Genomic DNA, 27,395 nt, shown 5'->3' on the forward strand with positions numbered 1-27,395 from the left:
AGTTACTGGAAATACAGGCTCACAATCCCTAATCTGTAATTCCATATTACAAAAAACTCCAAAAAACCACAAGCCTATTAAAAAAAAAATTTACATGATGGCAAAGCCTAACATGACCTGGATTCATCTGTCAGCAAATCCTGACTTGAAATAATTTAAAGCTATTTATAATCTTTATTTATACTATTTATGGGATCTTCGTGCATTTCACTACAGAAATACTAATGTGTTTGATGGCAGAATGTTGCCCCAGACCTTGGTGGGGACGTTGCGTAATATGTGGTATATGCACCACATCACCTTTGTGAAATCCGTATGTTAATTATGTAAGTAAATAATTTGGATCATGAAATTTGTCTTACCTCAAGGGATTATGGACCTGTGTGGGTATTATTCTGAGAAAGGAAATAAATCTTCAATTCCTAATAGAAGAAATTACTAATATTTTTGTGTTTTCGGTGGCCTTGATTTTATACCAAATTAACCTACTTTTAAAGTTCTTTGTTTTTATAGCACCACCCAAGAGAGATGGGAAGGAAGGGGGAAAGTTCATTTGTGAATTGGGGAGACTTCCTGCCTCTAGGAGGTATTTGTGATCTTCATACAAGTATGCTATGCTGACTGGGCTCTTGCACAATGAACAGGTTTTCTGTGTGTTTCCTAGGGGCTTCATGCACTAGCATACAATAGCTACCTGCTTGTGTGCTCCTGTATTCTTGGCATTATAAACTCTAACAGCACTTGAAGATTTTCTCAGCCAGCATTGCACAGAAGCACTCAAGTTAAGCAGGGCCCAGAAGTTACAGGTTCTCTGGGACGTTTGTTGAGCCTCTGAGGTTCATGAAGATCAATGTAGGTTTCATTCAGGTTCATCTTCAACACAGGCTGAAAGTGAGTAGCTCCCATCTAACATAAAAAACAATCATTTAAAAGGCCATTTATCAGGATCTCTAGGTGGCTCTGCGGTTTAGAGCCTGCCTTTGGCCCAGGGCATGATCCTGGAGACCAGGGTTTGAGTCCCACATCAGGCTCCCTGCATGGAACCTGTTTCTTCTCCTGCCTGTCTCTCTCTCTCTCTCTCTCTCTCCCCCCACCCCCCGTGTGTGTGTGTGTGTGTGTGTGTGTGTGTGTGTGTGTGTGTGTCTCAGGAATAAATAAATAAAATCTTTAAAAAAATAAAAAATAAAAGTCCATTTATCAATCCTAATGCATTATAATGTGATCATTTCCTTTTAAGAATGTTTTAATTGAGCCAAATCTGCCTTAAGTAGAAAGAGAAGAAATTTTAACTTTTCATTCTTTTTTTTAAACGTTGTCCTGCATTAAAATACAGTTAACAGGGATCCCTGGTGGCGCAGCGGTTTAGCGCCTGCCTTTGGCCCAGGGCGCGATCCTGGAGACCTGGGATCGAATCCCACGTCTGGCTCCCGGTGCATGGAGCCTGCTTCTCCCTCTGCCTGTGTCTCTGCCTCTCTCTCTGTGTGTGTGACTATCATAAATAAATAAAATAAAAAATAAAAAAAGTACAGTTAATGCTTGAATGTGCCATGCAAAGCAAAGTGGGAAATGAACTATGTTACCTACCTTCTGTGCTTTAGGACACTGATGAAATGCAGAAAGGAACAAGAAGTATGTGCTCTTGCACAGGGTGGGTCCAGGTTCTGTGAGTCCACATCTGAAGCTTATATAATTTTGGGTCAGGGCTAGGATCTCTTTAAGGAAAAACATACAAAATCACACATTCCAAATTAGGTGCAAATGCATTTATTTAGAATGAGAACAGGAGTCACAACAAATTACAAAGTTTTAGAAGCCAACAGTACCCCCAAATCACAAATCCAGAAATATAGCATCTTTGTTGACTAACTGAAATGCTCTGTAATACTTTTTACCCTGAAATTTTTGGCTGCATATTCTCCTGCATATTCTCTTCAAATACAATTTTATAATATTTTCTATAGAGGAAATAGAGAATTCTGGTTCTGGATCAGAGGGGTTTTTTTGGGTAATTATTAACATTTGACCTTCCTAACTCCTTATTGATAATGTCACTTAAATGTGTAGGATCATTATCAAATTGAAAATCTGTATCTTACTTCTTTCAGGCATGAACTGTAAGATCTCAGGGATTTTATAATGTAGATATTTTAAGCCCATGTATTCCTTATAATACTGTACAGCATGTTTCCATGTCGTTACAGCTCATTTTTATTGACAAATGATTTTTGCTGTTGGTATAAACAGGGAAGGGAAAAGAGCACTGGATTGGGAGTCAGGCCATACAGTCCTTCTCTGCCAGTTGACCATATAACCTTCTTGCCACATAACCTTGGGCAAGCACTGAAGGCTGTCTGGGCTTCTGGCAACTAGTTTGTAAAGTGAGAGTGTTTTATCTTCATGACTCTAAGTACCTTCCCACAGTGGTCCTAAATCCTAGGACTAGGTAACCAAAGAGACTATGAGTTAACTAGGAATACATTTTGTCTGAACATATGGTTATGATGTCTTAGTTAAGGCAGCCCCCAAAGAAATATCAATTTACCGTATCTTTATTCAACCAACTGTGGTTAACTTAAACTTGTAGTTTGCTCTGTCACCAGGAAAAGATATTAAATAGAGGGACATCAAGTGAACTATGTAATGTCACCCAAACAAATCTCAACATGAGAGATCAAATGAGCTGCCTTTCTGGCTCTTCCTATAAGAGTGTCAGTCTCGGGGCACCTGTGTGGCTCAGTTGATTAAGTGTCCAATGCTTGATTTCAACTTAGCTCATGACCTGAGGGTCATAGAATGGAGCCCAGAGTTGTTGAACTCCATGGTCAGCAGGGAGTCTGCTTGAGATTCTCTCTCTCCCTCTGCCCCTCCCTCCACTTATGCTATCTCTCTATTTCTCTCTCTCTAAAATAAATTTATTTTTTAAAGATTCTATTTATTTATTCATGAGAGACACACAGAGAGAGGCAGAGACATAGACAGAGGGAGAAGCAGGCTTCCAGTGGGGACCCCAATACAGAACTCAATCCCAGGACCCTGGAAACACAACCTGAGCCAAAAGCAGACACTCAACCACTGAGCCACCCAGGTGCCCCTCTAAAATAAATTTTTTATAAAAGAATGTCAGTCTCTGTGTTGATGGACCAAGACTGTAAGTCAACCCTATTTCTTTAATATGCTAAGAAGTGTACCAAAAAAGATAATAAAACTATATATACTGTGATGAACACAGTAATATATAGAATTGTTATTATATTTTATACCTAAAAGTAGTATAACCTATATGTTAATCATACTTTAATACAGGGTCTCTGCCTCTCTCTGTGTGTCTCTCATGAATAAATAAAATCTTTTTTAAAAATTATACTTTAATACAAATATTTAATACATAATAATGGAAGAGAGATGAAGAAAAATATTAAATTTTTTAAATAAATTTTTTTTAAGTTTATAATGGTATCATTGTATTTCCAAATGACTTTCTTCCTTGAGTTTAACTGACTTCTAGATTTATTTAATTCACTTTTTTCTTTTTCTAATAGATTTTTATTTATTTTAGAGGGAAGGAGGACAGAGAGAGAAAAAGAATCTCAAGTAGACTCCATACTCAGTGGAGAGCACAATGTGGAACTTGCTGTTAAAACCCTGAGATCATGATCTGAGCTGAAATCAAGAGTCAGATGCTTAATCGACTGAGCCACTCAGGCACCCTTTCATTCACTTTTTCAACAACTATTCACTGAGGCCCTCTTCTATGTGAAGTAGTAATCAAGACATTGGGGCGATGGGATTTGTGAGACAAGACCTTTGCCCAGATGGAGCTGGCATTCTGATGAGGGGAGGCAACCACTGAACGAATGAATATGTCAGCAAGTAATAAATGTGATGAAGAAAGTACATCAGGGTTTCAGCAAGAGAGGAGTAGCATTTTATTGGAGGTGGCTGGGAAAAGGTCTCTAAGAGTGTAACCATTGAGCAGAGGCTTGAATTGTGTAAAAGAGTTAGCCTGGCAAAAGGAACAGCCAACATAAGAGCCATGTGGACTGCCGTTGTGTCACCACAAGAGCCTTATGTAAATGTGAGGACTAAATGTTATTTTACTTCCTAAATGGTAAAGGTTGCTTAAAGGGTATGCATTTTCTGCTTTTTTCCTGAATGACAGCCGAAGTCAAGAGAAATGGGACTTTATCACAAGAAAGTTAGCTAGGTTTTTAAGTTCACATGTATCTCTGACATGAGAAATACTTCTGATAATTGGTTGACTCATTGATTGGTTGATTGATAGATTAATAATCTTGGCCTGGCTCCGTATAACAAAGTAGAAAGTTACTTGTCTCTTTTTTTCTAAATGATACTAGGGATAGTACTATTTAAATATAACCAGGGGTAGAAATTGATACCAATTTCAGTTGTAACTTTAAATTGAGGTAAATGATTCATAGGTCAGACTAAGATTACAGTGAAGTATTTGTTTGAATTACAGTGATGAGGATCTCTAACAGTAAAAGGAGGCAACCATAGAAAACTAAGCTTTGCCATTATTTTAATTCTTTTAATTTTAAAAAGTAATAGATACTATTTGACACTTATAAGTATTTATGATTTCTTTATGGTAAATGTTTATTTCAGAAACAGATTTATAAGTTATTTTGGAATTTGTTATTTAGAATATAGATGTGAATTGCCTGGTATCTTAAATTTAATCCCGATTGCACTATTATATCAAGTTAATGCTTTTCACAGAATTAAAATATTTTAAATTGAGAAATGTTAGGATATTGCTTTTTTGAAATAAATCTATTTTTTAAAAAAATCTCTTTGAAATGCCTTCCTATAGATTTGAAAGCAAACAACAAAGAAACTCTTTGGAAGAAGGTTAACCTTTTGTGTGTGGTCTGAAAACCTAGTCACAAGGTTATCCCATTGATCTGGGGGAGAAAGATGACCTAAGGAGGTAGTGGTGAAGGTAAAGGAAAGGTATCGATTTAAAATATACACGGGAGAAGGGTCCAGAGGTTTATGTGGCTGCAAGGGAAGGAGAGGGATGTTCAGGGCACCTGTAGAGAAAGTGATACCCAAGCAAACATGACCTTTCTTCCTTTTTAAAAAATATTTATTTATTTATTTGTGAGGAGGGGGTAGGGACAGAGGGAAAGGGAGAGGGAGAGAGAGAATCTCAAGCAGACTCCCCGCTGAATACAGAGCCCAATGCCAGGGCTTGATCTCAAGACCCTGAGATTGTGACCTGAGCAGAAATCAAGCATTGGACACTTAACTGACTGAGCCACCCAGGCACCCCAACAGATTGTTTCTTTTTATTTAGTGCAGTTTCACTAATCATCTCTTATTATAGAACCTGAGAGCCTAGTTAGTAACAGGCATGATATTTAGGCTAAAGGTGGTTCATTCCTTTAAGTTTTATTCTCTGTACCAAAAAAAGGCCATTATGGCCTCAGATCAGAAGCCTGAGTAGAAGAAACAGTACAGAAGCTTCTCCCAACCTGTTGTGACCATGTGAAAATGAAGAACTATTTTTTAAAGTGTGTTTTTGTTCACCAGAAGCAGTACAGTGAAGTGGTGAAAGTGTGATTCTGGTTTATCTAATTCTGAACCCCATTAACCCCTCCCCAGAACACTCCTTATTTGTAAAGGAGGCGTGCGCATAGTGGCACCTAACCTGTTCGTAGCAACCACTATTGTTCTTTCAAGTTATTAGAATTTTTTTCTTCATGAGTGCTACTGAAACGCTGATCAGATTTTCTGTTTTGTTTGGATGCTAGGAACTGTAAAATCAAAATTTCAACTCCACTCCAGCAATTATATGGACCTTATACTAATTTGTCTTACTACCCTTCTCCCAGAGCACCTTCTTTTTCTTATCAGGTGGATTCTTCTCTTCCCCACTAATACATTTACCAGTGATACTAACACACAAGTAGTTTACTCATTTTGGTCTCAGTTTTTATTTCTGTGTTGAATGTATAGCATTTCCACTAAAGAGCCTGGAAATAACCCCCCCAAAAAAGAAGCCATAGGAAAAATGCACTGTAAGTTATTTGATAAGCAGTAATTCAACTTAATATTTAGCCTGTGAACAAGTATGGTCAGAAATGTGCTCCTTTTTCTAAGATAAATGAATTTTTGAAGTGAAACAAAAAATATTGAATCATAGCTAGAATCTGTTAAATAGTATGGGCCAAGAACTGTCTTCTAGGCATGTTTCATGTGTTAGCTCCTTAATCTTTGCGTCAATTCTGTGGAGAGATTGCTATTATTATTTACATTCTACAAACATGGAATCTGTGACGTGCCCAAGGTCACAAAGCTAAGAAGTATCTAAGCCCAGATTGCAACCCTGGTAGCCTGAGTACCCCATCCTCTCCTAGCCCATGTGCATACTTTCCTCTCTGAAAGATATGTTGTGTCAGAGGAGATTTCACTCTAAAAAGTAAAGTCAAAAAAATTATATAGAATTATTAGTAATGCTAACAAACACTGAATTTATTATCTTGTAGACTTCCCTCATAAGACTAATTAAATAAGGTATGTTTAAACCTATATAACACAGGGATACCTGGGTGCCTCAGTCAGCTGAGTGGCCAAGTCTTGGTTTCAGCTCAGGTCATGATCTTAGGGTGGTGAGATGGTGCCCCACATCTAGCTCCTCACTCAGCAGGGAGTCTACTTTAGAATTTTCTCTCCCTCTGCCCTTCCTCCCACTCTCTCTCTCTCTCTCTCTCTCTCTCTCAAATAAATAAATGTTTTTCAAAAACCCTATGTGACACATTAACATGCACCTACCATCAAAGATTTTCTCATTAATCCATAACATTACAATTAAAAATAACATTTTTCAGTGTGTTTAGCTGGTTCAGTCAGAAGAGCATGTGACTCTTGATCTTGGGGTTGTGAGTTCAAGCCCCACATTGGGGGTAGAGATCACTTGAAAAAATAAATAAGCTTTTTGTTTTTTAAAGTAACATTTTTCTGTAAGGTTACAATTGTATTAAGTTTGTTCCTAAATGTAAAATGTTTTTTCTCCCTTAGAACAGTGTGTTTGAGGTGCCTGGGTGGCTCAGTCAGTTAAATGTCTGACTCTTGATTTCAACTCAGGTCATGATCTCAGGGTTGTGGAATCGAGCCCCACATTGAGCTGCACGCTGGGCATGGAGCCTGCTTAAGATTCTCTGTCTCCCTCTGTCTCATCTCCTACCGTGCTCTCTCTCTCTCTTAAAAAAAAAGAAAGAACATTGTGTTAATCTTTTCAAATATTCCAACAGAAACAAAACAAATCAACTTAGACAAGATAATGTCACAATCAAGAAGATATTGCACTTAAGAAACTTTTTCATGCAGTAGAAACATTCCTGGTGGAGAGGTCAGAACTCGTGCCTTAGGGGTAATACTCTACATGGCTTATGACTACCTTGTATGACTTTGCAAATTGCTTATTTTCAATTATGCTGGGCCATTATAATAAGGCTTTAGTAATAAGCAAAATAACTCATCTGGCTATCATTATTCTTCACATTACTTTATCTGGCTGACAAAAATGGAGTATAATTACTGGTGTAATTTGTCTCTGATATTTTTATTCCAAAAGCGGACTGGATTATAGAACCAGTTAAATCTTCTTAAGGCATATTCTAATTAATTTGGGGGAATTATTACCTGGGTGACTGTACAACAGTACCATAGTTAACCTGTGGTTGAGGAAATAAGCAGTTCAGGTATCCTAAAGCATGATTGTCATGCCACCCAAGTGTCTTTTCACTTTGACTCTTGAAGTAAAGTCAAAAGTTCTTAAGTCTCAAAAAAAAAAAAAAAAAAAAGTTCTTAAGTCTCAACTCCTCTTGTAATTCCCTTTTAAAAAAAGATTATTTGTTTGTTTGTTTGTTTGTTTGTTTGTTTGTTTATTTATTTGACAGGGAGCAAGAGAACCCAAGCAGGGGGAGTGGCAGGCAGAGGGAGAGGGAGAAACAGGCTTCCTGCTGAGCAGAGAGCCTGACACAGGACTCAATCTCAGGACCCCAGGATCATAACCTGAGCCGAAGGCAGACACTTGACTGACTGCAACCCAGACACCCTTGCAGTTCCCTTTTTTAGTAGAAACATACCTCAATAAAAGTGAAGAAATGGCGAATTTAAAGTAAATAAATTATAGCAAATTTATTCATGATCCAGCCAGAGTTTATTGAGCTCCTACTGTGTACCAAGCATCATTATGAATACTAGGGACATAAGTAATGGGCAAGACAGATACAGTTCCTACTCTGACAGAGTTTGCATCCTAACAGGATATGGATGTTGAGCAAGTAAATGATTAAACACAATAAATTTAAATACTGATCCCTACTATGAACAATACAAAGCTGAGTGATAAGATGGAGGATGATTAGTGATTGGGAAAGACTTCTTTGGATTGAGTGCTCAGAGAAGGCTTCTTTGAGGAGGGATTATTTGCACAGATAACCTGAGGGAGAAGAGGGATCCAGGCAGGGGAAAATTGGGTGGGGGGGAAGATATGAATGGAGTGAGGAGACAATAGGGTATGAGGAAATTGACATAATAAATGTAGTTTCAGGCAGTGAGAAGGAACGCAGAAGCCCTGGGGTGATGGAGTGTCAGGAAAGAGAAAAGAAGTCCAGAGTACTTTATGGCTGGAACATAGTAAATGAGAGGCAGAGTGGTACAGGGATGTTTGAACGTGTACGAGTCAGCAGATCGTGAAGGATTTCGTGTATCAAGATGAGGAGCTCATCTTTTTGTTCCTAGCACGTGAGAAGCCTTGAGATGGTTTTAGGCAGGGAACAGTATAATTGTTAAAACATTTTAAAAGACTCCTTTGTTTTTAAAAGACACCCCCCCACACTGCTGTGAGGATGATGGATCACAGGAGGATAAAGGAGAGCAAGCAAACAACCAAGACATGTTCATGATTTGACTGAGGTGGAGCAGTCGAGAGGGACATAAGCAAAACTACATTTTGGAAGTAGAACTCTCAGCACAGTCTGATGAGCTGAAGTGGGGCGTGAGGCAATCAAGGATGACTACCAGGGTTTTTTTTTTCATCCATTTGTTTGAGCCTGTGGGGTGGTTTCATTTGAAATGAAAAGACTAGTAGCTATTCAGCAAGTGGAAAACCAGTACTTCCAATTTTGATATAGTAAGTTTGAGATGTTCATTAGGGATGATAAATAGCAGTTTGGATCTGCAAGTGTGAACCTCATGGGAGGTATAATCCAGGGTATTGTCTGTGGTAGATGTTATTTAAAGCCTTGAAAGTGAGAAAGATCATCAAAGGAGGCAGTGTAGGTAAGAGAAGAGAAAGGCCAGTTTGAGGTCAAGAAGGAAACAGGAAATGAAGGAGGTGGAAGCCAAGGGAAGAAACTACCCAAGGAAAAGGCAGAGGTCAACTGACAAATCCTGCAAAGAACTCAAGTAACTTGAATTTGGGGTCTGTTGATTTGGCAACATGGACCCCTGCAGTGAGCTTCAGGTTAGTGCTTGAGAGCAGGAGCCTGGAAAGAGGGTGGCAGTTGTGGGGAGAGAGAATAGGATGTGAAGATGTGCCGACAATCACTGGACACCCTTTTGAGGGGTTTTGCTGTACAGTGGAGCAAAAATAGAATGAAAAGGAGCAGAAGGAAAGGTGACATCAAGAAAATGTTTTGTTTTTGTAAGATGGGAGATGTTCTGTATGTTTCTATGATGTTTATATGATGATAGGAATGATCCAAGAAACTCATGGGGAGAGATGGATGATGCAGGACAAAGAAAGGGGAAATTTTAAGGAGCGAAGAGGAGGTGGGATCTAGACCATACAAGGAAGTTCACACTGATTAGAACAGAAACACTTCATCTGCTACAACAGGAAGGAAGCAGAAAACACTGGAACAATGGAGAGAGAATATAGGTAGATCAGGTAGAGAATAACAGGTAGATCTGTGGGCAAAAAGATGAGGACATTACTGTCTGTGTTTCTGTTTCTCTTAACTGTATGCATTGCATTCTTAACCTAATAAGAATGAACTCAGACTTACCATTTTATGTTAAAATTCTGAAAATTAAAAAAAAATAATCCAGTAGTTTTATTAACTTGATAACACAAAGCAAGTTTTAAAAATAGCTCATGGGCACGCATTCAATAGTACAAATTCAAGATATCATTAGTGAAGGGCTGTTTTATTGCAAGGTAGTTGCGGGGCATTATGTAGATATCTGCTTTAGCAGAAGAGTAAAAATGGCTTGTGTTTATGTTGCAGTGCATATGTTTCTTAATCCATAGGACCACCTGTAAGACAATAATAGGCTAGAAATATTTTTAGTAAAAGTATCCACCATTGTATACCGTGGGGTTCACTAAATAACCAATAATAATGTAAATGACAGGTATTATAAATAACTGTAGGTTTATCTTTGTCATTTATCAATTTATTTGTCAATTTAAAATCAAGAATTGACAGCCAAGAACAGCTGGAAATAACATTAATGAAGTGCCTTTAACACAAAATATCCTGTCCTCCCCCACACTGTAGGTAATTTCAGTAATCTTTGTATGTGTAGCTCTATGTGAGAGTCAGTTTTCTTAGAGTGTTGAATTGGGATCCTCAATAAATCCTAAAATTTTGTTAATTTTATTTATGAATACAAACCTTAATCACTTCATAGGTTGCTTGTACCCTTGCCATGGACAGAAATGAAAACATATGGACTTTCCTCATTTGCCTGTCAGGAACCAAAGAAAGTGTTTGGATTTTTAGACCAGTGAAAGTCCATCAGTGGCTATCAGATGTACTTGTATAACCATGATCCTGAATTATCTTCCCTCCTTTAGCACTTCTTTGCACACTTACACATTTGCTACTTTAGAGGGAAGGATTACATTGGAAGAGATCTGAGGGGAAGAAAATGGATCTGCAACAAGAGGGTATTTTGAATTTGACATTTGGGTTTACTTTCCTTTCCAGTTTTTTTTTTTTTATTGGTGTTCAATTTACTAACATACAGAATAACACCCAGTGCCCGTCACCCATTCACTCCCACCCCCCGCCCTCCTCCCCTTCTACCACCCCTAGTTCGTTTCCCAGAGTTAGCAGTCTTTACGTTCTGTCTCCCTTTCTGATATTTCCCACACATTTCTTCTCCCTTCCCTTATTTTCCCTTTCACTATTATTTATATTCCCCAAATGAATGAGAACATATAATGTTTGTCCTTCTCCGACTGACTTACTTCACTCAGCATAATACCCTCCAGTTCCATCCACGTTGAAGCAAATGGTGGGTATTTGTCATTTCTAATAGCTGAGTAATATTCCATTGTATACATAGACCACATCTTCTTTATCCATTCATCTTTCGTTGGACACCGAGGCTCCTTCCACAGTTTGGCTATCGTGGCCATTGCTGCTAGAAACATCGGGGTGCAGGTGTCCCGGCGTTTCATTGCATCTGTATCTTTGGGGTAAATCCCCAACAGTGCAATTGCTGGGTCGTAGGGCAGGTCTATTTTTAACTGTTTGAGGAACCTCCACACAGTTTTCCAGAGTGGCTGCACCAGTTCACATTCCCACCAACAGTTTTAAATTTCAGTGTTGGCAGTTAAAGATCTTTGACTTAAGACGAGAAAGAAAGGAGAGGAGAAAGAAAGAAGTACCCGTTGCAGATGGCCCCTGGTCATTATTGCCCTCCTCACTGTGTGAAAGGTGCTTTGAGGCATGTGACAGCTCTGCATCCCAGCAAATGGCGGCAGGGAATTGGGGGTGCCATTAGCCACCTGTGCACATGGACATTGATTAACTCTTCCCCTCATCCCAAATAGACTCCAGTAACCATTGTCAAGCTGGGCAAGGAAAATCTCAATCTTCTGGCTGAAGTCTGTGTGACAGTGGGGTTGCAATTCAGAAGGGAATATGTGAAGAAAAATGGTACCCAGTGTATGTGGAACAACTACATCCAGAGTGGGAGTGGGGGATCATTTACCCATTGAACTGGTACCATTTGGAATGGGATTTTGGGCTGGGGCTCAGGGCGATGCAGATAGCCAAAGCCACTGGTTCTGTTGGGGGCTCTGCTTCCAGCTCAGGGCCTTCTTCTTCAGTTCTCTTTTCCGGGGTGCACATCTGATCTCTAGGAGCTCTGCATCTTTGTCTCACGGCAGGGAGAAGCACAGCTTTATCCTGAGGGTACTGAGGAACTGTTGAAGGTTTGATTACAGGCAGGGAGGTAATACGATTATGAGTTTACTTGTAGGAAGAGCACTGGCAGCCGTGTAGCTAGAGAAGGAGGTGAGAGGCTGGAGACAGGGAGGCCAAAATGACCACTGCGGTGTCCTGGCAGGAGCGAATGAGGGTCTTACTGACAGTGCTGAGGAGAAGATGGATTTATAAAGATTTTAGGTATGCAAGAATGTAATGAGTAAATGGCCTAGGAAAAATGAGTCACCTGCCAGGTGCCTATGTTCTATAGGTACATAATGAACTGAATTCCCCAACCTAGAGATGCCGGCTTAAGGAAATAGGAGAGAAGTCATATTTGTCATCACACTAGAACACATTTGTATTCTGATGCTTATCAGCTGTCCTTCTGTCTTAATTGGTAAACAGTTTGAAGGAATTGCCTTCTGTAAGGCACATGTTTGGCTATCATTCGCTTTACCTGTTCCTTTTTCAGGGATTCACCTTCTCCATTTGCTTTTAGGAGCTTATGGTAAACACAACACGAGGGAGGCACAGAAGTGCCATTACAATTCTTTAGGCTGATTTGAACTTTGTTTTGAAATAAACAGATTGTCAGCCAGTCCTCATTCTTGTTTGTTTTAAAGTTTGTCCCATATAATCCTGGCCCCTTCCAATTGCAGCCTCGCAGCTTGATATTTATTTTAAGCAGCTGCTTATGAAAAGTAAAATTTAGCAATGATCAAAATGGCATAAGGTAGGTTTGTGTTTGAGCTTACGGTTGCTGGGGAGCTGTCCTTTGAATATCCTTTCTTTCATACTTTTTCTACCCACGTTTTGGCTGTGAGAATAAATCTGGGAAAACTGCCTTTTGGCCTTTTAGCACATTACCAGCTTTGGCGATTGCAAACTAACTGGTGTTGTACTAAACACCACTGAAATAAAATAAATGAGTCTATTAAAGCTTGGAACTCCTGAGAACTACAAATGTAAAAACCGTCAACAGATGCCATTTGCTGAAACCGAGGCTCCTCTAGCAGATGGGTGAAAGTTAAACATAAATTGCACTATTTCTTTTTCTGTTAGTTCATTTGTTTTTAATATAGTATGAAAAAAATCCTGCTATTCGGTTACAATAAACTTCTGGCATATGTTTCATGGCTGTTTTGGGTATTCTGAGAAGATCTTTGAAATGATAGTCATGCTATGTTTTATTATATGAATTCATTGAATGTGTAGAAACACATCCTTGTCAGAGTTTTAAAACTTTCCTTGGTCATATTTCCAGTGTGGAAAATCATAGTGAGAAATAATCACCAAATGTTCACAATGGGACATAATAATGTCTCTTAAATCTTTCATGGTGGGCTCTCGTAAAATAGTATCAATCGTATCTAATAGTTCTCATTCATTTAGTACTTGAATTTTCTTCACAGTATTTTAGTTTCTCACATGCTGTCTAATCATTTAAATAACACACAGAAGAATGGTACTTTTCGTCCTCGTTCAATTTAATGACTTATATACCATTTAATGCAATCACTATTAACTAATATTAACTTGCAAGAACTATAATGGCATTATTAATTATTCTAGAATATTTAGATATTTCTTGGCATAGAATTGTTTATTTTATAATTTAGTTTGGTTTAGTTTTGTATCTCCCAAGAAATCTGCAGAGGTTTTTTTGGCTTTTTCCCGATTTCTAAAGTGATTTATCAAATAGTATTTATCAGAACTAATCACAAGAAATTTCAGCATAGTTGGAGGAATGATGAAGCAAATAAATAAATATTTAAATGGTTGCAAAATTATCTCACATTTATGAAGAAGGATAATATGCAATTACAGTGTTTTTTAACTTTGAAACTTAATGTTATTGCTCTTTACAGGCTCGGGTTCATGTCGCTTTAGTTATTCGGACCCCAGCATCACCATGTCCTATGCCAAGAATAATACCGCAGACTGGATTCAGCTTGAGAGAATTAGGTTTGTTATCATTTAAAGTAGTTTCATAAATCCTGACATAGGTGGGTTTCTACTTCCCTGTTTGCCTTCATTCCACCACCGATTTTACTCTTCATGGTTAAAAGGATTCTGGTTTTTAATTACCCTGAATTACCTGCCTGCACATATGACTCTCTGCCTTATTTGAAGAAGTATTGTTAAAAGAGTCATTTTCCATTCAGAGCCTCCCACGATTCATAGTAGCTGTAACAAACCATTTTTGGTAAAAGCACATTTGGGAGAATAACCTTTATGATGGAATCCTCCACAAAATATCATCATTCTGCTCTCTAGGTGGCCTGGCTATGGGTTGGCTTGGAGGCCTAGGAATATATGAGATTACCACATAAATTCCTCCCGGTCTGGGATGGTAATGAGTTCATAGCCACTGGGGCTTTTGCATCTAATCTTTAGTTCTGTCAATTCCCCCTCCAACTTCTCATAGGCAGGTTCTAAAATTCTATTATCATAATTGTGATGCAATTTATAGCTATTTTATTACATTTTCTTTATTTAAAAAAAAATCCCTCTGTAAGAAAATGAAGTAGGATGCTTTTAAAGAAGCAGCTCACTCAAGTTGAAAAAATATGGTTAAATTAGCAAAACTCAAATTATAACTTCCGAAAAGTTTAAATCATAAAACAATTCAAAATGGATGCTTAATTTCAGGTCTGGTAAGATATTTAAAGGAAAAAAGACTGATTTGAACTTTTATAAAGTAGTTAATCTGATTGGTTTAGTTCTTAATATTAGCATAATTCACATAGAACGTTTTCCATCAGTTTTCTTTCTTCACACACTAGTTTTCCTACCATATTTCCATATTGAAAGAATTGAAGTTTATTTAGGGAAGAAGAGCATATATTAGGTTCTTAGTCTTTAAAACTAAACCAATCTGCCTAAAGTTTCCAGCAATATTTCAAATTTTAAAAATTGCCACATGTTCAAGGTCTACCCCACCCAGAAACTGAGAAAAGTGACTCCAACTCATGGGTTTTAATAGACCATGTCTCTCTGAGGCAGGATACCCATATAATTCATAAGGACCTGGTACAAGCCAAGCTCTGACATGCTGTATCAATTTTATAACAGCATCTTTCTATTCTTTCTAATTTCTAGTAGTTATTATGAAAATAGATTCATATTAAATACTTATTTATATAAATGGCTTTAAACAAGGCAGCATATTGAAGATTTTATCCATACCTGCATTTTTTCTCTATCCAGTAGTAATACATCATAGTTTAGGTAAATTGTAGTAGGCATTTTTGCTGGAAAACAGCTACATATTTTTGATATGATGAATAGTGAATATATACATATTTTTTTCCTTGTTAGCCTTTTTCTTTATATCAAACTTGAAATCTGATCCATCATTATAACTCAAAACTCTGGTCCTTCATTAAACCCTCTTCTCTAGAATGGTAACTTCTTACCATAAGCCTTTTTTTTTTTTTGTATACATTTAATTACAACATATGAACATCACATTCAGCTGACTCATTTGGTTTTTCACTAAATGTGACTTTCAATTTTAGACCATGCTCCAAGCTATCATGCTCATGAATGCAAATTTTCCTTACCAGAAGTGATCAGAGTGTCAGAGTGAACATACTTTCAATCACTTCCTAAAACTGAAATATACCATTTTCATTTATTTAAATTCTTTCTGAAGCTAAAAACATAGTCATTATGAAATATTGTTTTAAAAGGCAATTGGTTACCCCTAAAGGTAAGGTACAGCACCTATAACCTACACTGACAATTCTTTGGAAATCTGTGTGCTTCATTGGGGAGTGAAAAATATGTCTCTTCTATGGTCCTTTCAAAACTGATTAATAGTAAGCCCAGGGTGCTACTAGTTTGCATTTTAGAACCACTTTTAATCTTGACTAAAGCAGTCATTTTTGCTACAGCAGGTTTCTACTTAGGTAGAATAAAATATTTAATAAAAATACTTTATCATATAGCAGCAGAAGGGCCTAGATTCTAACTATAAAAATCATGTTAAATCATATCAAGCTTTTAAAGATTTATTTGCATGAAGTTGTGAAGAATTACATAGAGTGTTTAATTTTCATGGCAAAATGCGCATTGATATAAACAAAGCAAATAAAAATGAATCTGGTTACTAGAAATAAGTTATTAAACACAGATTATGTAATAGCATATAGTAGTCTCTCATAGATACAAAATTTCAAGGAAAGAATCAAAATTAAGATAATTTTATAGTCTTTCTACTTTTTTTCTTTTTAGTATCAAATAAAATTAACTGTGAGATTATTTGAGTTTTTGCAATTTTCTGCCACATGCAAAAAACTATGCTGGAAACACTTTGATTTTTTACAGGACCCATAAAGTGTATGCCATTGTCTCTTCAATTATTCCTTTACTGGCTTGAATATACTCAGTGTCTGCCTTGCATTAAAAGAAGAGCTCTTGAAGACATTTAATGTTTAAACTGTCATCACTTAATATGAACATCTTAATCATCAGCATATACTAAAAGATTTGAGGGCTAAGGGATTATGAGTATTTAATCTGCAATACATATACTATTAAAATAATGAAACTACAATTTTAATTAGAAAACAAAATTGAAAAAAAAAAAAAAAAAAAAAAGAAAACAAAATTGATCTACAAAAAAGAAGAAATGGATACTGTTGAACTTTTTTGTTCATTTATTATATAGCACTTTAAGATATGGCACCAATTCCTATCTCACTGTATGTTGCAGAGCCCCTTCCAATGTCAGCACAACCATCCATATCCTCTACCTTCCTGAAGACGCCAAAGGGGAGAACGTCCAGTTTCAGTGGAAGCAAGAAAGTCTCCATGTAGGCGAAGTGTATGAAGCCTGCTGGGCCTTAGATAACATCCTGATCATCAACTCAGCTCACAAACAAGTCATTTTAGAAGACACTCTTGATCCAGTAGACACAGGCAACTGGCTTTTTTTCCCAGGAGCTACAGTTAAGGTTTGAGTTCTTTTTTGTTTCTTCTCCTTCCCTCCGACACCTAAAGCTTAATAAACCAAATTAGACAAAGATAACTATTCTTACCAAATCCACTAGTAAAGGAATAAGTAATATGCTTATTTATGTTACCTTCTCTTGTAAGGATGGGGAGTCATTGATACAAAAAACATTCATTTATTCATCCATTTAATAAGTATCCTTAAGGAATCACTGTGCCATGTCCTGGGCTGAACAGTAGAGAATATAACCACAGAAAGGCAAATATGTTTCTTCCTTTCACGTGGCTGTCAGCTTAGTGGGGGTAGTTAGACGGGTCAACATGCAAATACAAAGCAATACAATTTCTGTGATTTGCTGGGGACGTTTGGAGCTCTAGAAGTACAATATACAATACCAAATCCAGTCTCAAGGAATTAGGAAGATTCTTCAGATAGTGATCTAAGAAGAGACCAAAAGATAATTTAAAGTTGACCGGGTGGGAGGAATAGTGTTTCTAGGATCAGAAATCACATACATAAAGAATACATACAGTGAGAGCACAAAGCTCTTAGACAATGTTCAAATTAGTTCTCAACAGATTTTGAGTTGAGACTTGTGATAGTGAAGTCTGGAGATGTGGCCAGTGACAAAACCTTGAAGATCTTTCAAGCTGCTATAGAGTGTGAACTTTATCCTGAAGGTGTAGCAAGTCACTGAATTGCTCCAAATAAATCCAACAATCAGATTAGATTTTTTAAGTACACCTTTGAGGTGGAGGATGGGATACAAGGGAGAAAGTGCAGGTAGGCTGGTAATGGAAGTCCAGACTGAGGGGACAATGTGGTTGGATTATAGAGATTTTTATGAAGGAATGGAGAAGATTCAGGACCAATTGAGATGATGAGGGAATAGCAGGTGGTGAGGACAAGATTTGGGCAGCTGAGTGGACAGCAGTGCCATTCATGGAAGCAAGGAGGAGCAAGTTCATAGAAGTTGATGAATTCACTCTGGACATATAAATCTTTTTTTTTTCCATATAGATCTTTTTTAAATTGAGGTGTATTTGATGTATAATATTATAATAATTTCAGGTGTGCCGTGTAATGATTTAATATTTGTATGTCTTGCAAAATGATCATCCCAATAAGTTTTGTTGATACCCATCACCTCACGTTTACAAAATTTTCTTCTTGTGATGAGAACTACTCTCTTAACGGCTTTCAAATATGCAGTACAGTATTATTAACTATAGTCATCATGCTGTACAGTGAGGGCATCTTGATCCTGATAATCCTGGGGATGGGCAAGAAGAAATATTTGATGGGAGGTTAGAAAGCCATGAGGAACTCAGAGGAAGTGTGGCATTTATAGCCTTTTGCATGGAAATTAAAATCATGGGCTTGCCTGCCCAGAGAGTGTGTGGAGCAAGGAATTGTGCCTAGGCAATATAAAGACTGCCATTAGACCCTCAACTGGGCCCTCTCAAGTTTCCAAAATATGAAAGTAAAGTGCAAATACAGCTTAGAGAATTTTTTAAAATATGATTTACTGATACAACGGGCTGCACAGAGGAGGTAAACATCTTAGATGTTCACCTCCTTTTAATAATTTTTTCGAATTTTAGAAAAATGATTCCAAATTATTTAGAATCCTTCAACACAGGAACTCCCCTGACACCATAACTTCTTACTTAACAACTCAAACACTAGATATCTTACTTTAAGTTGATGAAATCACACTAATGGACTGGTGTTAGGAATGGGCCTCATGCTAGCTCAATGTGAGAAAACACCCAGAAAACCTTATGGAAATTCATTCTGACAAAAACTCTAAAACTCTGGCCCCTTTCAAGACAATCCATGGATTCCTTTCATATGGGTGTAGAAAAGAACCTTTGTAAAGATATCTCATGTCATATCCACCGCCACTTGTTTAGAAGGATTTCTGTTGACATTGTTCAACATTGGTGAGAAGACACGAAAGCCCAGGAAACACACGGGGACCTCAGGGCCTGGGATTTACATCCTTTTCCCCATGATGATCATTTATCATTTGGACTCAGAGTCCCTTAACTATATAAATGCAATTTTTATGCCTTGTTTTACAAGCTGTTATACTAATCTAATTAGCCATTCAGTTCCTTAATGGATTGTACTTTAGTACTACCCATGATAAAAACGCATGAAATGTGGTTTTGCTTCAGCGGTGATGTTCTATTAAATTACAACTTGTGTGGGTTATAGTTTTGCTTTGTGGTCCGTCATCTTACTCCCAAACTTACCAGTCACACATTTGAGACTTGCCTGGTGACCTACGAAAAAAACCACTGTGACTGTCAGGTAGAAATTTTTCTCTGATGTTTCTTTTTGAAAATTCCTTTTAAATCTTTGCAATAATGTAATCTAAGAACTGTCATTTTACCTCATTTGCATGACCACCCTCTTGCTTTCTGGCTCAAACATCAGAGCATGATAAAGTGGCTTTTGCCCAGTGATTTGGAGTTCTAGAAATAAAATTGTTTATTTAAACTGTATGCAACTTCTTCATTAAATATTTCTCCTTCACTTGGTGGCATCTGAAACAAAAACTAAATACAACCAGTTAAAAAACAAGAGCATATCTCCATGTTCCCATTGGTCACAAGGCATGTTTTAAACATTGCTTTATTTGGTTTTGAGGATTACGTCTGTTTGCTTGTTCTACCTATTACCTTTCGTGTTCAGTAAAAGTTTCCAAGATGTTTACATCTTAACTAGATCAAAGAGTGAGTTTAACAGCAATTGAGAAAGTGTGCTTAATTACAAAACAGAGCTCAGTTGAGGAAAAAATGTCCAGGCACAGACATACTACTCTTCGTCTAAGTAATAAGGGCTACTTTTTATTGAGCACTTAATATTCCAGATGCATGCACGCATACACACACACACACACACACACAATATACACTCACAGACATATACACACATATACACAGGGATATACATATATATTATTCTCATGTAATTTTCTCTTTATAAACCTATAAAGCAGGTGCTATATTAGCCCCATTTTACAGATGTGGAAAGTGGACATGGAAGTGTTGAGTAACTTGTCCAATATATCCCTCTCACCCATGGGAGAGCCAGGACTCACATAGAGGAATCTGACTTGATCTTGACTTCATTCACCACGTGGCTTTGCTCTTACATGTCACAAACAGAAGCCAGTGTGATTCTGTTTGTCCCATGTTTCTTCCCAACATCCGTTTAAATTATCTGCCCATTTTCTTCCCCATCACTCTCTGAGTATAGGTTAAAAGATTCTTGTTTTTCTCCTGTTTCTTGATCTTGCTCCAGCTGTATTCCATTTGTACTGCACATTCCTTCCTCCAGATGGCTGATTTTTATACGTTAGAATATATATATACATTAGAATATATAAGGTCAGCCCAAGCACTGGTCTCTTTCTTCTCTTCCACGCCCTTCCAGCTGATTTTGTTTTCATGGTCCTGGTTACTAGACCAACACAGGTATTGACTGCTGACCTCAAGTAAACTTAAGGGGATGGGAGTATTGACATGTTTTCTTTATGGAAGCTGGAGGCATTTGCAATAGGTAACCAGTGTGGGAGGTGGTATAGTGTAAGAATCATGTGATGCTAAAGAAAGAGAAACCGACAGTCTCATGGCAGCGGACTGCCTGTGACAAGGGAGTTAGGAGGCAAAGACCATGTATAAGGATGCCACTGACATAAACTCCAGCATCATTCCTTCACAGAAATCACATCATGCTCCCTCCATACTCAGGACTTCCGATGGTTTCCCATGGGGGCCTAGACCTTCATCCACATCCCCGGCTCCGCTGTGTTCCAGCCTCACAAACAGAGTACAGAATTTCACACTCCTACACTTAAGACATGCTTTTCACCTTCTTTTTTCTCTGTCTGGTAATTCCCCAGCATCCTGAAAACCCTTGTTCCAGTGTCATTGTCCATGTGACCTTTTACATCGTTAATGTCTCTCTCCTCTTTGGGCTGCTATAAGTATTAGGTTGATCCAGCAGGAATTGGGGTTGGAGACTGGCTGTGGGAAACATCTCTTTGTTTCCCCCAGTGACCATTCAGATTCGATCTGAAATCTTCTTTGTCTCTGTCCTCTTTCTAGGTCCCAAGACTGCCAAGAGACCAAATAAATCATCCAATCACTTTAGTCTCTCAAACAGTCTCAGTTCAATAATACATATGATCAGTTCAGCATAATAACCTAAGCTCCAAGCTTCATCTGTAGCTTCTCCACCCTCTTCCAGCTTAGGTCTCCTGCAGTGGGAATGGAGAAGGTGGTGGTCAGTTCCTGCTCCTTCTTCCTCACCACCCCCCACCCCAGATTTCAGCCTCTGAACCCTCCAGGGTTGGGTGTGGAGGAAGCAGAAGAGGCAGGAGGCAGATATTGTTACAAGCTGGAATTATTGATCCCTTGGAGAGCTGGTTCTCTCTTCGATCTACCTTTGGGCTCTTTGGAAATCTCCCCATTCACATTACTGCTGGGAATCTCTCACCTGCCATTCTTTTATGTATCTCTCATGTTGGCTTTCACTTTCAGTCCCTGGGCCTCTAGTTAATGACTACAACTTCTTTCCATTGCGGCCTTCTTGTCAGGGAGCCATCTGGGGCAGGATTTCAGACAAAGTAGGCTGTTTCTTGTGTCCATGGGCCCAAGCCTACTCTCCAGTAAACATTCACCTTGGATTCATGATTGAGAGGAGAGTCGTTACTTCTAAGCACAGCCCTCTTCTTACCTAGCCATCTTCCAGGCAACTCCAGGCACTAGTCCAAGGCCATCCAGCATACCATCCAATGCACCAGGCTTGAGGAAAGAAGAAGGTACCTTCCTCCTCTGATACAATCATGGGTGGGACTCACAGTTTACCACCAGTCCTCTCTAAGGAAATCATTTCTCTGCTATCCAGCTTCCTACACACATCAACTTTGTCTCCCTGCAATTTGAGTAACTAAACCCTATTGTCACCTCTTTCACTAGGTCCTTACAGCTGGTCCATCCAACCCTTACCCTAGAATGTGGAGTAGTTGCCACCTATTTTATTAGACCATCAACCAAAACTGATACAAAACTAGTTCCATTTCAGTATTCTCTTACACAGGACCTATACCTCTATGAGAGCATTTACAACATCGCTTTCCTTTTATGTTTCTGTCTCCCTGGTTAGAATGTCAGTTTTTTAAGCTTGGGGAGTATTTCAGCCATTTTTTAATCTCCTGTGTTTGACACATGATGGATTGTTGTTAGGTGTTAGCTGAATGAATGAAAAGCTGGAAAAAACAAGATCTAGTTTATGAGGAAAGAATGAATTTCATTTTCACTGATGACTTGAAGGAAGTTGAAAATATTGTGAATGGAACCAGAGACAGTCCAACTGTTAAGAAAATGGGCTTTAAAAAATTAAAAAATAAAAATAAATTTAAAAAATGGGCTTAACTATGTGGGTTCAAATCTTCATTAGCCATCTGGCTTGGGGCAACTTCTTTTAACGTCTTAGCTGCTCAGTGTCCTCATCTGTAACAGGATAATAATAGTATCCACCTCAAGCTGTGATAATCAAATAAGAAAATACATATAAAACCCTTGGAACAGTCCCTGGCACATAGAAAGGGTTCAATAGATATGTGTCCTCTTTACTGAAACTTTGAGAATAAGCTCCACAAGGAAGCGAACATAGAGGAAAATGTGTAGAAGGCAAAGGATTGAGCCAAAATCTCTGATTATGACGCGTGGGAAAATAGGATAGCAAAAAATATAGACTCCACAAATTATGTCATTCGTATATATCATTGAAGTAATATCAGAATCAAATGCATCAAAGTGATTAGGTTGGACACAAGTGGTGCCCATATATGTGACCTTTGGCAATCAAGATAAATGGTTTCCATTGGAATTAAGTTTCAGTGCCACTCATGTAATCAGCATTATTAATAGTTTTTATTATCAACATCAAATGATTTTTTAAGTTCTGCTGTTCATAAAACAAAGGAATAGAAAGTAGTGAGTATGTAAACTATCTAGCTGATGTCCTCGAAAATAATGCTTGAGGGTGTCAGGTCAAATAAGAAAGATGAAAACGATTCACATTCACAGTGCATTTTTCTCCTTGTCTTCTTTAGATTATTTTTTTCAGTTTCTTTGGGAATATTTAATTCATTTCATCTGAGCCTGTTCTTCTTTTTCTCAAGTAGGGCAGAATGATATAAGACCAAATAGAGTAATTAACTTAAGGAGTTTATGTGATCTGGAGAATTGCAATTATAAGTCACCAGTTTAAATCTGCCCTGGGTTGGTAGAAGGCCATAACCATCTGTTGGCTCTTTGGTAATTACCATGAAATAGATGTATAACAGTATTGGCTTTTAATATAGAATCTGGATTTATATTGGTTGTGCTTTTTGATTTGGGGTTGGTAAGCTGTAAGAGGTTATGGAACTAATATGTTCTTCCTCTACAGCCTCTGTGTTTCTCCTCCATCCTCTACAAGTTCATGGCCTTGCGTGACTCATCTTCCAATGTTTTTCCAGAAAACTTGCCTATTGGAAGAAGACGCACACCACATTCTTATGCTTCTAATTACCATCATGATGTTTTATTTCCCACAAATCCCTAAGCAGCCCTTTGTTCATGACCAAGTAGGTGGGGCTCTAAATGCCAATAAATACAGTTACAAAGCTGCAAGTTACAAAGCTCCCCAGAGCACCACTCTCATTAGCAATATCCCAGAGTAAGCAGGTCGTGGACTCACAAGGCAAGCGGACTGAAGCCTACTCAGTATTGAATCACGTGTGGTAATTATTGGTTAAGATGACTTTGCCTTCGTTTACAGAATAGTGCATCCCTTTGTAACTTCTGTGCATGATTTCTAGAATAATCAAGAATTATTTGTGTCATTTGTTCCTATTCAAAAGGCACAGAGTATAGCTGCCAGTTCCTCTGCAGTTGCTAGAGGAGTTAAGTGCTACCCCGCTGCCAGCGCCCATCCCATGGTGGTGCCTCTCCCTGTCAGGTGGCTGTGGGTGTTTGTACCACTTTCAAAAGTGGGAGGCACATTCTTCCTGTCTGAAGCAGGAGAACGGTTAATCTTAGGGTAACTTCTGGTGCTTCAGCTCTGTGACAATGGTCTTGGTTTTGCCATCAAGGTTTAAGGTTTTTTTTAGCTCTTTCCAGATAAGACACAGTATCAAGGATCAGCATTTCACCTTGGATAGGAATCTCATATCTGGGAATACTTGGACTAGCATGATGCTAAATAATGATAATAATAATAATAATAATAATAGGCACTCTATGATGATAAATAATAGTAGCAACAATAGTAGGAATAGTAGTCATGATGGCATTTCATGAGTGCTTTGTAGGTGCCAGCACTATGAGGAAGGCCTTATTGTCCAAGTTTTATATCTGTAAGTAGATAGACCATGGGTGTCAGTAAATGGAGGTTTATTGCTCCATTTTCCTTAGTTACTCTTGAATCATCTGGATACATTCAACAAAGTCATCTCTTTTGAGCTCCTCAAACATACATCCTGCAATCTGAGAACATCCTTAATTTCCAGCTCAAAGAAAAACAATAAATATAAGTTTTTGGAGGGCCCACCTGGAGCTCCTTCAGCTAGCAGCCTGCTTTCCATAACTCTCCATCACAGAGAAGAGCCAAAAAGATCAGTGAAGCACTCAGAGGCAAGCCCAGGGATGAATGACGAGCAAGTTTTTTGGTTTTGGTGTTGTTTTTCTTTTTTTCTCATCCTTTAATAGTACCCCATGAAGCAGAGTTTCTAAATGGATAATATGCTATGGAAGTGATTCTCATCTTCAGTGGCAGCCAAAATTTGTATTTTGAAAGCATGAATCATTTGTGATTCTTTGGTATCTGTGTGTGTGTGTGTGTGTGTGTGTGTGTGTGTGTGTGAAAGAGAGAGAGAGGGAGAGAGTGTTTTGCTCACTCCCCATTAATAAATGTTTATATCTGCTCAGCTTGCCTGGTTACTCTGGGCTTGCAAAGGCATAAATCACTGGCTTTTGCCAGCTCTGGAATTGACCCACAGATTAAATGCAGATCACTGCGAGATAGGTGCTGTTACGCTTCTTTTTTAAGAACTCTTCCCACTCTGATGGCTGTGCCTGCACCTGCTAATCTTTCTCTATTTATTACCCGAGTTCATTGGGTGCCTAGCAAAGAATTCCAGATTACTCCTTCTACACATTTATGTCAACTCGTGTTGAGAAGTAAATCCACACTAAAGGTCACAGATTCTGTTAGGAAGGTTTGTCCTTTAGAATAGGCTGTGATTTGGTCACATGTATTTAAAAGAAGTTTCCTTAAAAAGTAATTTATTAAATTTTTTTAATTTAGGCCAGGGATTTGGATTTACTAGGCATACAGAATTTAGAAAGGTCATATGTTAATCTTTTATCTATTACCACTTCCATTTAGACACACTGCCTCCTCTTTACTACATTTACTGTTGATAAATATGCAGTAATAATGACAATTTTCCTGTTTAACAAACACCAAAGGCCCTAATGAAGACAACAGCCATTAGGTAAATCAACAACCCATTAAAGGGAAGCATTAAGTCAGAACAGGAGAGTCTATTAATTTTCTTATAGCTCTTGTACATTAAGCATTTGCCAAATTCATTGTCCCAGTGGACGCTAGGCAAGTCTCCAGTTCTGAATAAGAATTGGAACTTTCACTCTGGGATTCTGCTGTCACTTGTCTAATACTTTTGTCATAAATTGTGGAATTGTTAATGCAGAATAAAGGTCATTATGTCCAAATTATGAAAAAATGTAAATTAATTTGTCTGAAAATTTAAAGTCTTAATGCAAGTTGAAGGCTAATGAAAAAAACCCTAAGACAAATGGTGAAAGGGATGATCACACTCAAAGCAGAGTTCACTTTTAAACATGTATTTTGGAGGGTATAATCCCCAGGTAGATCAATAGCTTCCTGCTATCATGCCCAACTTGTCTTCCAGAAATTAAGCATCCCAGAAAAAGGTTTAAGTGATCCACTCAATTATTTCATTTTGTCTTTTTAGAGTATAAAGACAAACAGGAGGAAATCAGATAAGCTTTCCAGAAAAGTGCTTTGCAAATCACTGTACTGGAAACTATCTGGTGTAGAACTTCAGGGATTTGAGTCCCAGCTTTCTAATGAGAATAAACCTGAGCTCAGTAAGACTTGTGGCTAGTCCGTGTTCCCATGTCTTTTTCCATTAAGAATCAGAACGTTAACTATGATTTCTGGCCAGATTCCAGCTTGGTTAATTGCCTGCTGTCTACGTAAATTCCCTTTGCTTGGGATGTTCTTCACTTTGGATTGCATTGCTCTTATTGTCATGTTTCCCCCAAGAGGTGGGTACATGATATTGTAGAATGAGCCAGAATATAATTTGTCAAGCTAATAAGAGTACTTTGGGGATGAAGGGTTAAACATAAGTAGTGTGCTTTTCACAATTTCCCTCCAATGCTGCCTATTTGTATAGTAATTAATGTGGAATAGCATTAGTGAAACATGGCATTGAGCCAAATCACCATGACAAGGGTGGCGATAACACGGCATAAATAATTTTTATAAATTCTACTGGAAGTAACTATTCAAACAAACCCCAGAACCTCCCTGATGGATGCATCTTTTTGTTTGTTTGTTTTGGATCTGAACCTGCCACATTTAATCAGTAATTAACACAATGTTCTGTGAGATTTATTTTACTCTATATGAATGTCAAGAACATAACATTTGTCATCATTTTTGTACCTAGTACAGGACATGGCACAGTAACCGGCACGGTGGCACTCACTGAAGTAAGGTTTGTTAAGCAAATGAATGAAGATGGGGCAATGAACATTTACTGATTTCCTGAGATTCCCCAATCTTTAGTAGGTCTGTTGTCTACAGTTTCTCATCTAATCCTCACAATTACTCCCATTTCACAGATGAAAACACAGAGGCTCGCAGAGGCCAAATGGCTTTCCCAGGATCAAACAGTATTGATTTTTTGTAGCCCGGTATATTTGACTGTAAAGCCAGCCCTTTCATTCCTCAATCTCTCATAGCCTCCCATATTGTGCCTGGCATCCTTGGCCTTAATTTGAGAAGGCAAGTCCGAAAACCTCAGACCCTGTGAAAGTCAAGTTGATCTCCATAGACAAGGTTAACGACGCCCTATGGAATTTTACATTGTTATTCTTACTCTCATTACTCCAATTCAAATC

At 38.1% G+C, this 27,395-nt stretch overlaps 1 protein-coding gene across 1 annotated transcript in view; it reads left to right on the forward strand.

Moving 5' to 3' along the window:
• RELN (reelin) overlaps window positions 1-27,395 on the forward strand; it is a 481,015-nt gene that overhangs the window by 262,096 nt on the left and 191,524 nt on the right. The window contains 2 exon segments of the mRNA XM_038562771.1: window positions 14,066-14,162; window positions 16,918-17,158. Of these exon segments, the coding sequence (XP_038418699.1) occupies window positions 14,066-14,162; window positions 16,918-17,158 (338 nt within the window).

This window comes from Canis lupus, chromosome 18 (genome assembly GCF_011100685.1).
Source record: "Canis lupus familiaris isolate Mischka breed German Shepherd chromosome 18, alternate assembly UU_Cfam_GSD_1.0, whole genome shotgun sequence".
Lineage (NCBI taxonomy): Eukaryota > Metazoa > Chordata > Mammalia > Carnivora > Canidae > Canis > Canis lupus.